This window comes from Bombus pyrosoma, linkage group LG6 (assembly GCF_014825855.1).
Source record: "Bombus pyrosoma isolate SC7728 linkage group LG6, ASM1482585v1, whole genome shotgun sequence".
Taxonomy (NCBI): Eukaryota; Metazoa; Arthropoda; class Insecta; order Hymenoptera; family Apidae; genus Bombus; species Bombus pyrosoma.
In genome coordinates, this window is record NC_057775.1 from 10,306,832 (window position 1) to 10,319,498 (window position 12,667).

The following is a 12,667-nucleotide window of genomic DNA, read 5'->3' on the forward strand; positions in this document are numbered from 1 at the left end:
TTCTGTTATATTATATTTCCGACTTGCTTTTTCACGTAGAACCATCCTATCGCTGATTATATCAATTGCTGGAATACTTTTTACTCCGGAGACTTGGACATAATTAATTATAAACACAATAATAAACACAATAATAAATAAAGTAACGTGCCAACACGTTTTCTAGCCACTGTTAATTAACACGTTGCTTGGCATGCGAATTTTATGCATTCTGCCCTGGTATTTTTCTAATTTTATATATCAGGCGTAGAAATTACTTTGGCGCCATTCGTGATCAATTTATCATTTATTTATCTATGTAGCTTTGGAATCAATACATACTACATTTACTGTTTTTTAAATACTTTTTGATGTTACATTATATTTAGTTGCCCGAAGAGAGTCTTTCTTCTACAGACTTCTCGTCTTCTATAACAACGCATCTTTATACAAACATGAAACCTAATCTGTCGAACGTTGTGATCTTTATTTTGATACAACAAAATGGATCATATGTAATTCGATAAAATTATATAAAACGGAAAATGTGCATCCATTATTTCCTTATAGAACGAAAGAAACTTTTCGGACGACCTATATAAGTTGCGTCTTAGAAATATTTCAATTGGTTAAAATTCGATAATATTTGGAAGATATTCGAAATCAATATGAATTATATAACATGATTAATGGAATTAATTTGATCGCTATACATACAGTACATAGGCTAAGATGTATAGTAGTTACACCGTAACGTATAATTTTTGCAAAATATTATATTGCATTTACTTGCGTTTTTCCCACAATATTATCTAAATCTAAATCATTCGCATTGTTGAACATTTGTTAGTCCATCAAATTTATAATGTATGAAATATTTAAAATCTATGATATTTAGCAAACCGTCTCACCGATGAACAATGTGGCCAATCAACGTGTCGAACATAACGTAAAGCCATTTCTATCAAGCTTTCAAGTCGAAGAAAATCGAAGAAACAGAAGGAAAGGAAAAAGGACAGAAAAAAAAGAAAGAAAGATTGCACGCGATAGAAACTTAGTTTACATAATCACGTTGGCACGCGTGGTGCGTTCCATTAATTATGCGCGGCCACAGTCCTCCGGATTACAGAGACTCTTTCTTGGTTAAACTAACGCCTTGTGCGACGATAGGCATTTTGTAATAGCTGGAACGATCCTTCGAGGGTTGGCCACGGACCAAATTCTCATGGACGGTCACGAACAGATATGACCGACCGCGAATTTATTATTCTATACGCGACAGTTTGATGTACGACATCGAGATCGAATTAAACCGATGCGATGTATCTCGATCTCGCAACCACTCCGTGAAGATATTCGTGCTGTAGATCGTATATAGCTTAGAATTTAGAATGAAGAAACAAAAGGAGATCGTGCTGGGTTGTCGTGTTGCACATACAAAATGTTCCACGCAACTAATAGTTGTAATAGTAAAGATGTAATAGTACTTGTTATAGCGATCGTAGGTCTGATTCTTTGCAAGTCAATCTCTGCTTTGCTCGTGAAAGAGAAAGTAGCATTCCTGATCTTTATAACAGTAATTATAGAGATTACAGTAATTATACATACGTAGTAATGAAATTAAATATTACAGTGCAATAAGTAGACTACGGATTTTTATGAGATGGTATGCTCTGAATTGAAGAAAGTTTGAAACATTTATTTTATTTGGCTATAGAAAGTACATAGCTTCAGTTTAAGTGTTCAAATTTCGGCTGCGTACAGGGGACAGGGCAAACCAAGAAAAATAGTCCTTTAGAGATTCGCTCGTTTTTGTTCCGTTTTACAGAAAACACGTAGAAGGAAATAAAAATGTTCTCGCTTTTTTTTCTTTTTAATTATTTAGTTACACTTATTTATTCTGAGAGATCGAATCGCAGTCGTATTCAACGGACAGACCGAATCGTAGCTGCAGTGCAGCAACCAAGGCAATATCACCTAGCTGCAATTATAGCGGTCAATGTTAGATGTAACACTTGTATTGCTGCAAGAGGCCAGCATTGTGGACAGTGTCTTCGTAAAATATATACAGATGATAACAGGAATAAATTAATGCCAATAAAGAAGTGAAAAAAGGGAAACTTTTGTGTTTTCTCCTTCGCGATTTTCTTCAATTTGGGGCAAAATTGAGCAAATCTCTGAAGAACTGTCTTTCTTAATTTATCGGTCCCATGCACGCTCCCGAAGTTTTGACATTTAAATTGGGGACACTGTGTATGTATGTATACATATTTATCGTAATTCCAACCCCCGGAGAGCCGTGGAACGGACTTGATTTACAAAAAACCCTGCAATCACTCATCCCTCCCCACATCACAATCATACCTCGCTCCGTATGTCGGACTAACTTTAAAATTAAATTATCTGCAATGCGCACAGTTCTCTCTTTGATAATCTTTATTTCTCTCTAACTACCTTACCATTTATTCTTGCCACCTAACGTCTGTACTACGTCCAACCTGTCTGTACTCTCGTTATACTAATATTGACATCTATGTATAATTACAAAACGGGCTATAAAAAATATTTGCACGCTATTGTATTTATTATAGCATTTAAATACCGATTACTTAAGTCCAAGTATACGAAACTTCGCGTCATTCGGTAACACGTTTACATGATCACGAAAATTTGGTGCTACGAAAGTGAAATATAGAAGCTGATAAGAAAGAAACATTTTATTAGAAAATGAGAGTATACGCCGATACTTATCGCAGCCACCGCAGATGGGACGAAAAAATGTAACTTTGCCAAGTGGAGAAATGCTAATAGTCCGGCTGGAATTTAATTTTCGATGTTCTTCTGGTCTTTCGTCACCATTTTTATTTTTATTGACACAATTTCCGTTAGCAAGAAGTACCGATGTTGAACAACAGTTATGAAGTCTCGTTTTAATATGCAATCTTCGTAATAACTACATCCGGCATTGCAACACAGAGCTTTCATGTAAGTATCTGCTTTAGAAGATAAAGTATCGTGTAGTTATGAATTTTAACGAGTAATATATATGCTACGATGAAAATTTCCATGATAATAAGAATTAATAGAATACCGTAATTAACGTTCTCCGAGTACTGATTTGATCAAGACGAATTACGTATTTAAAATCATTGGCTAATTACATTTTCTGTTTACGACGATGAAGAATATATAAAGAATAAAGGGGACAGGGACGAGAAACACGCACTTTTGTATGATTTTCCATTTTATAACACATTTTTTTTATGGGAACCGGGACTGCAAAAGTATCAAAGCACAAGGATTATAATGTCCAAAATGCTGTCCGTAAGGTAGTAGTAAATATTTGATGTACTGGTTAAAAACAGGGAATGTTTACTTTGTACTGGAACAAAATACAGATAGAAATGATGAATACTTTATTAATCATACACATGTCGTGAAAGTAGATGTCGTCTTTAATTAAAGATACATAAATATGATAATTAGACAACAAACTAACATATGTAAATGATTCGTTTAAATTCCGAAAATCCCTTGCATCTTTTGTTTTAGTGCATCATTTTTCATTCTTATTACAAATAAATTAAATCACTTCCTCTTGCCACATTTGCAAGGAATAAAATCAATTAGAACCTAGATCAAACTTTAGTCGTCTGTATTAATTTTTAATCTCATGCTTGCTGAGGTTTCTAGATAACTCAATTAACATTGAAATTACCAATCTACGATATACCGAATTAAATATACTAAATATAAATGACTACAACTAGTGCGATGCGATGACAATTAATGGATATATTTAAAATTAATAGATAATTATAATAATAAAAAATCTAAAACATGCTGTATCGACGAGATTTATAGTTTCGGTATTAACAATTCCTCGACCGTCCTTTTGACGTTTCGTATCGTTTGAAGGTTCATGGCTGCAAGCGTACGGTGCATTGCACAACTATGCGAATAAGCTGCTTTCCATTTATAAGTTCGCAACATTAGCAACATATTGCGATTGTACCAGAGATTGCATAACATATACCAGCCAGCTAGGAAATTCTGTTTGTCGAGTGCAGACGTGGGAACTTAAAGAATATGATATTCAGCAACCAGTGGATAGAATTAGGAATAAAGGAACGATCAGCTGCGTGAGCGTGACCTGTTTAAGTAATAGCAATTTACTATATGAACTGTTACTATTGATAAAATACCTATAGGGTATCTCATTTTCATTGACCCACCCAAACATCTCCTAAACGAATATTCGAAACAGTGTTTCAAAGAAAACTCACTTTGTTTCGAAAGGGACATGTCATGATGGCCAGAAATCTTATCTAGATAAACGTGCCTTCGAAATTTCAACGTGATCTTTGTTCTTTCTTTATGGAACCATAGATTCTTTATGCACCACTCGATGCATATTTCAATTCTCTATAAAAAAGTATTATGGTAGTTGGTACAAGAAATGATTACTTTGTAATATATTTTTACTTTAATCTTGTGCAACTTATCGTATGAAAGATAACGTAGCGTCTTTACGTTTATGTTTCTTTTGTCTCTCGTACACTCAGTTTCACGAAATCAACATTGAAATATCTTTTAAACTAAGCACTTTCAGATACAAGTATCTTATCTACTTGTTTCTAGAGAATGAAAAAGTGCATCGAATGGTGTATAAAAAAAATGTATAAGTCCATGTAAAAAAAATAAAGCTCGCATTGAGATCTCGAGAATTCGCCTTCACCTAAACGAACCTGATGGTCGTCGTAAGAATAATCTTAAAATAGAACAAGTTCTGTATGAAATACTTTTTCGAACAACGTGTACTTTAGCAGATATTTACGTGAATCGATGAAAATGAGACCTTCTGTATACAGTACACTCGGATTGATTGATCGTATGGGGAAATTTATAATCATGTTGTTAAAAATGAATATAAATTATCAGCACGAATTTACCGTTTTTCTTCTGTTCCACTTTGTCATATCAAATTATACACGCGCTTAATCGAGGAATTGAAACGATAAACGATGGTAAACGTCAAAAGCGAAGATTTCCAATAGAAACAAAGAACACATTTCTATTTGATTCATTAAGATCGGCGAATATTATTATTTTTATTATTTTGTTAATTATCTGCGCGTTTTTCACTTTTGATATTTCAAAGATGCGTGCACTTCACTGAAAATAATAGCACATTGTTTCTTAATGATTAGTTGTAAATTATAAGTGGACTATACTTGAGGTTATTTGATAGATAACAGACATATATAATAAGCGAAGAGTTAGACGATAGACAGTAGATATGGGTAGTAAAATAAGGTTAAGATAAGATTGTGTGTGCGAGTAGGTGGATATGTGTATAGATGATTAAGTGAGAGTACAAGGCAATGGGAGAAATGATTGTGAACCGAGTTTCTTTTATGACTGGCAGGCTGAAAATAAACTATACTACCACTTAAGATATTTGTAGGGTAGATTACTTCTTTTTACAATTTCTTTGAAATTTTGACGATACGTCATCTATACGTGATTTAATTGTTAGAGAGCCTAGTCTTATCGAAATGGAGATATTCACCTTCAAAGTAGGAAGATTTAACACGTAATCCTTATAATAAAACGCTGCAAGCATAACTTTTTGATTAATTACAATCAAAATACCGTTCTTACAAAGTTGTTAAAAAACTAATATGTAGCGTAGAATGGTGGCCAGAAGAATCTTTTTTCAAAGAAAAATTTAGCTCTCACCTCATCGTTTTCGAATAAATTTAATGTGAAGTACGTGTAATATCAGTAAATTTGGTGTGCAAAATGCTACGTATCCTAATGTGAAACTATCGTCGTATTCGTTTCTAAATTGTTTGTTGGTGTACACGCGTAGAAAGTACAGACAATGAAGAAATTTCCTCCTAGAGGTAGAATCTCAGACGCGTGTGAAGAATAGAGTGTTTCGATTGTCAGCGTCCTTTACTTTTGTGGGATATTGTCGCGTTATAAATACCTTCAGTGAGATATCAAGAAACTCTGCAGTTTCTAGTGTTAATTCTATCACTTTTATCATTTATCATTTGTTAGCTGTTCACTTTCGCCATTTAACCCTTTTATAGATTTAGAAGAAGAATAAGCGATGAACAATTATTTTGAATTACTTGAATTTATACATTTATAACATATTTCGTTTTCTCAAGCACAGCTAAAATAAATCACTACAGCACTTAGAGTTTTGTTCACCGTAAGAGCAATTTTTAGTCACCCTTCAGATTAGTAAAATTCCCCGCTAAAGTAATTGCTTTTTATTTTTTGAACCACTCATATCGTTTATCGTTTCAACCTCTCAATTTTGACGATTCATTCACTTGCTATACTTCATTTTCGAACTAAATTGATGTTTCTCCGATAACTCTGGCAGCATGGGTTTACTTCTACGGCAAAGTACAAGCGGAAGAATGTTGCGAGAGATTTCCTCCAAGTTTCCACGGCTTTCCATCCGATTGTTGTTGCATTTGACGAATGAATGGTTTCTTTTTCGTGTTCCCTGACAGCCTTCCCTTGAGAACCGGACCAGATCCTTGCAAAAGATTCTACGGTTACTTTTAACCTTTACCTTCGATCAAAGGCGATGCAACGATCCTTTGATCATAAAGCAGAATTAGTTTTTCGTAATCAACGTCGAAGTCGAAGAATATTTCGAAACGGTGTCACTATACCGTGCGTATACCACTTTCTCTTAGACCTTTGAATACGAAAATCATTACTCCGTATATTTAGTTGGTTAAATAGTTGTTTGAAAGTAAATCTAATTTAATCTTATTTAACATCGAAATAATGGTTACTGAAGATGGCCTATACAGGGAGTCTCGGGTAAAGCGAAACATTTGGAGAAGGAAAAAAACGCAGACAGTTAGAGACTAATGGCAAGGCCAAGATGCGGAAATGTTGAGGACATGGTTACTGGTTGAAAGAAAATGTGTTTTATGTAGTTTAGAGATAGGCAGCTTAAAACATTTATCAGAAGATTGCTGTGGATTAGAGGGCTAAGAGAGAAAGATATAGTAGAAGATAAAATATGCGAAGCGATGATAAACTGGTTAAGAGTTTCGGGAAAAAAGCGTAAAGATATAGGTACCGAACAAATTGTGAGTCAAACGTAGCTATGTTATAGTATTAGGTTGTCCGAAAAGTTTCTTTCGTTTTATAAGGAAATAATATACGCACAATGTTTTTTGTTTCATATTAGTTTATTAAATTATGCGCGAACATGATAATAGAAACAGAACGAAATGACTCATACCTAATTCAATAAAATAATATAAAACAGAAATTGTTGTTCGTCTATTATCACCTTATGAAACGAAAGAAGCTTTTCGGACAACCTAATACATAGATTAAGTATTGGATAGTGTATATAGGTTGAGAGAAACAAAGATATATATATTTTATTAATTTATTAATTTTTATTACAATTTCTTTTTATTAAAAGTGTATATGTGTGTTTGGAATGGAAGTGTGAATGGGTGTGGGTCTTTGGATGCGCTGATGAATGCTCTAAAAAATATAAGAGAATGAGTGGGAGTTAGAATGTGTAAGCCAAGTCCTTTTTCCGGACTACGAAGCCGAAAAATACACGAATATACAGGGTATCTCGTCCATCTTGAGCATCTTAGACGTTTCTTCTTTATTTTAATAATATGTAATTCTAATCCCTGGAGGTCACAGAATACAAGTTGGTTTGCATAATATACTAAATCACCCAACAGCCTTCCATCCCATATCATATCTCAGTGGCCTCGCGCTTCTACTTAGTATGCTGCACATATCCCTATTCTTTGGGCGTTGCTTTGGTCGTCAATGTCTATTCTTATTGCTAACATCATTCTATTTATATGTAAACTTATGTCTAAACTTACTTATTACATCCTGATAGTGCAAACTGCCCTAAACTAATCTCCTCCGATCTACAAACTATTTCCCTTCTTCCTTCATAAGCATTTTAAATATCGCATTTGTATTTTATAATAAAAAAGATCGTGGAAGGAAAATATTGCTTGTTTAAGGGAGCAAATATTATTATATATAGTCTGCAGATGTTTATGCGATGTTTTTAGTTTTACGAATATAAACTGCTACTCGCATTAGAAAAACTCTGATGAACTAAAAACTGAAGATTCGTTAAGCACACGGAATACAAAAGTAGTTTTTTACTACGCAAGAAAGTAAAGACATTAAATTTATACGTATATGGGTTCATAGTTCATGGCGCTCATTAAATAGTTGAACGTCGATAGATAAATAGGTCTATAATACACGGTGAATATCTCGTTCAGGAGTTTATACCTCCGAAAAGGTTAATCTGCGAATTTTTTCAAATTACCCTCTATTATATCGTAAGATTGAATTAACATATCAGGAAGTATGCCAACTTGGTATTACGACTTAAAAAATCGTGGAGAATCTCAACTAGTCTCAACGAGTCCTTGTTTGTCTGATTAGAATTCCAAAAATTTAATGTCGTTCATTACGACGATTCAAAAGATCGGAAGTCGTTGTCCGAATAGCTTTGATTAAATTTTAACTCATTCCTATGGATAATCACGAATTAATGAGGCCAATAAAGGGCTACGAGTTTAGAATCACTCGTGTCGAACATCTCGTTCAGTTCACAACGTATTTCAATTAAATTTCATAGTTCCATGTGTCGTTCTAATAATTCGAGTAATTAGTGTATTCCCAATTTAATAACTAACAACATCAAAACTAAACCAATCTTCAACGCTTTACACTTTTTTCATTTAACACTTTCACAAGCCTCTAATAAATCTCATCGAGTCGTAGGATCTTTAGAGGAAATCTTTAATGCATATCGATACTTGCCATTGATAGCGACACAACTCGAAAAATGCAAGAGAGAGGCTTTTTAAAATTTGCAAAGAAATTTTGTTGTGTCACTTCAAACACATTCTAAGTCTGACTTAGGACAAGATAATAAAAGGTAACGCTATTCCCGAAAGCGGTAGAACCTTCCATTCGTAAGGTCAGAGAGCAACAGCGTTCTTAAAAAACCAAAGCCAGATTGATAACGACGTAAGTAATGATTCTGCCCTTTGACGCAAAACTAATTATATTCAACTAGGAATTATAAATATAGCGTTTTACACGATGAAAATAGAAACATAACGTAGACCATTGTAATTGGATAAAAGGAAAATTGAAATTCTTTCAGTCGTGTCACTTTAAATCTATGCCAAGCGGCGATATGCATTAAAGATTTTTGCTCGCAATTTTCACTGGCTAAGTCCGAGAATGGAAAAATATAAAAATCATAATATTTCCATAGTGTTCGGGGATTCGAGGGTTTCTTTCCGTAACACTGGTGATTTCAAGCATTTCATTAACCTTTTTCCCCTCCGATTCTAAAGATTCGGATTTTCTTTTCCTTCCGATTACGAAGTCCTCTATCATAAGCGTATAAATAAGAAAGCAACGATCTTAACCACGCTTCCAATTTTTCCAAGAGTTTTCCATGTTTCCCTTCTGAAAACGTATTCAACGTGTGTCGACTACGTAACGAGTGTTTCATCGAGCGTGCGCTCGAAAGATTTCGAGATCCGACTATGTAGTCCTCAGGTCCACAGAATTCACGAATTCTGCCAAGTTCTTCTACGTGGCCGGCGTAATGAGCACTTCCTGTCGTTCCTTCGAGGATTCTTCTGTTTCGCAGGCCTATCACGGAGTTGGTAATCGTCCCTGCATCAGAACGGTAGCCTAGGTGCCTCGAAATCCAGGTCGCCCCATTTTGCAATTGGCAATCGGCCTGATCCGCTAGCGAGAAGACTGCCAGCAAGTTCCAGTCGTCGAGTACTGCCAGGTCGCTGTATCTATCGGTCGCCGGGTCACATCTTCTATCATTCTTTTTTTTTTTTGTTTTTTTTAAACAAATTACGGACTTATCGTATTCTCATTTTCGTGCCACTTTTATATCGCTCTTCGATAAATTTTCTATCATTTCTGGAAACTTGCGATGACTTTCGTCGGATGTATGCGTTCTTTAGTTATCCGTGTATTTTACGCTTCTGTTTAGATTTGTTATTGAAGCTTAGGCGTCGAAAGGATATAAGTAGTAAGAGCATAAAGAATAAGGAACACAAGAGGCACCATATAAGGTCAAGTTGAAGTTGTTGGTTTTAAGTCAGGATGTTAAGTACAGGAGATGTTTGATGGTTGGAAAAGAAGACGATAAGTGTAAACCAAAGATTAAAATGTAGCTGCAAATCCGTTGTAAACCAGAAAAGGGACTATGAAAAATAAATAACGAACGAAAGATAGCTGTCAATAAATTTTGGATATTTATGCAAACTATTATTTGCACAAACACTATTAGAGGAATGAAGCCTGGACGGAAATTTATTTTATTTATTAAATATTATAATAATCCCTGTTTCAGATATTTTAGATATTTCTGCATTTTATGTGCACTCTGTGGCTTATCTGCACCTTTAAATTTTTCATAAATACATAAAAATTCGCAGTCTAGTTACCATGATTCGCTTCGCGTATTATTTTAAATCAGCAGAATAAATCGAAGTGTGTTTTTCTTTTTTTTGTGTATGCTTCCAATTTAATTTTAATTTGTGTAATTGAACTTTAATAAAGAATCTATATTGAAACATTTTTTCCCTATATTAAATTTTTTTCAGAACTTTTTCACAATTCGCGATAGATAAACTTCAACGTTTTGAAGCTCTTATCGGACTCGTTCATCTTCTTTTCTCGTTCCTTGTCGACATTTGCGTCGTATCTTCTCTTCCTGTTTTCGTTCGTTATTATTCTCCTGCAGCCGGACCCACCTCGTATTTTCGACATCCAGGACAGTCTTCAATTCCTCTGTTTTCCAAAGAAAATTCATCGAAGTCTATTTTTCACGAGAACGGAAGGAAGTCGGGCGAGGAAAGAAAAGAGAATTGATTCAAACGCGCGGGAAGTTCGCGGAGTTCAGTTTCGGGGATGGGGTTGCAGGTTGTCGAAGTAGCGGAAGTCCACGACGTAGGAACACTGTCCGAAGGTGTTCGCGTTAAAAGTTCTTTTTGTTCTTTTCGAATGAGATAGGTGAAACACTAGCAACTGAACTTGGATTTATTGGTTTCTGTGAAATTGGAATTGCAATAAAGAAAAAGATTTTTAGTTCTACGACATACAGGAAATGTAAAGTTTGTAGTTCTCATTGATTTTGAAATTGAGTTGAAAAACTATCGTACTGTATTTCTTCAAGTATAATATTTTATCGTTTCAAGAGAACGAATGTTCATTTAACAAAGAAAAATTCCATAGTTTTACGAATTTTATTAGAATCGCCACGGTACAGATGTTAGGTGAGGCAAATCTCTATTTAGATTCCATTTCCTTAATCGTACTCATAAAAGCGCAAATTTGTATAAATGATACACGTTCTACGTGTAAAAGAAAAAGAACATGTTTTTAATTATCCTGATCTGATCGCTAAGTATTCTACTATGGCGAAATGGAATTAACTCCGTGATGAGGTTCTCAACTAACTCCACGAAAGATTTAAATCTAGACTTGTAATCTTAAGACTCGACCTAATTCGAAATTATTGATGTAAGACGGATTAGTGTCATGCGTTACTTGAGCGAAATTATAACAGTATCTATATCGCGCGAGATATTTCGGGATCTCGCAGTAACAGTGTTAAATAATCGAACACATTATAAGTACAATTTTTAATTTCTGTTACATTGAAATTAATTTCAAAGTGGATTTTACGTATTTAATCTACGTCCATTTTATTCGCAATGAGAAATGCATTTTATTATTCTCGTGCTTACAAATGCAAAAAGTAAACACTCCACCCTTTTTTACCTCGGATATAATAAAAATTATTTTTAATCTCGTATTAATGTCGTCACTTAATTTATTCACTTTCCACACTTATATTTGTCAGAAGAATAAAACGTTACGTAAATTCTTTTATCGTTACAGAGGAGAAGTGCGGAGATAACGGTGGACAGTGGGGAGCAGAATGCCGTGTTCATCCGCATTTCCGGTGAGTGTAACTCGTGCTGCATTAAAAATTTAAATGAGCGTTGACTTATTTATCTTTTTTAAACCGTTGTCTTTTCATCTACATAATGAATTTGGAAATGATGTTATACAAATGCAACATCCAGTCGAGTCACAGTATTTTAAATATTCTTTCCCTTACTCATAAATATATATACGATGTTTAAAAATACCATTGCTACAAATAAAAGTAATACAAATGTTATAAATATTGCAAGTGTCGGGTGTATATTTTTCTTTCCTCGTTTTTAAAATTACGAATACTTGTACGAAAATAATATCGAGAAGTTTCTTCTCAATTATGTACAACGAACGTAAATACTTTGTCCGATTAAAGCACTTATCTCGTTTACCTTATCATCGCTTTTTTCCTCTTACTCCTACGTCTCTGTATATAGAATCGAATATCAATTTATTATCACATTACGCAGAAAGTACGCCGATTATCGAAATCTTGGATGCATATTACAATAATTCATCACGGAATACACAATTATAAGAGCGTATTCAGAAATTGATTTTATAACTTTCGATTAATTCAGATAATTAAGGAGCTATTCGTCTTACGATCGCTTCCCGAGATGTTCCCTCTTTCCGATTATCACATCCTTATAATCTA

General features: G+C 34.2%; 1 protein-coding gene across 12 annotated transcripts in view; it reads left to right on the forward strand.

Annotated features, from left to right (window-relative positions):
- The window catches only part of LOC122568366, a 133,689-nt gene that overhangs the window by 92,799 nt on the left and 28,223 nt on the right, over positions 1 to 12,667 (forward strand). For 11 of the 12 annotated variants that reach the window (XM_043728025.1, XM_043728020.1, XM_043728024.1 and 8 more), the window contains one exon: positions 11,968 to 12,031. The exons of the other annotated variant lie outside the window; for it this stretch is intronic. In XM_043728025.1, the coding sequence (XP_043583960.1) occupies positions 11,968 to 12,031 (64 nt within the window). The remainder of the gene's footprint in view (positions 1 to 11,967; positions 12,032 to 12,667) is intronic. 12 annotated transcript variants of the gene reach the window in all.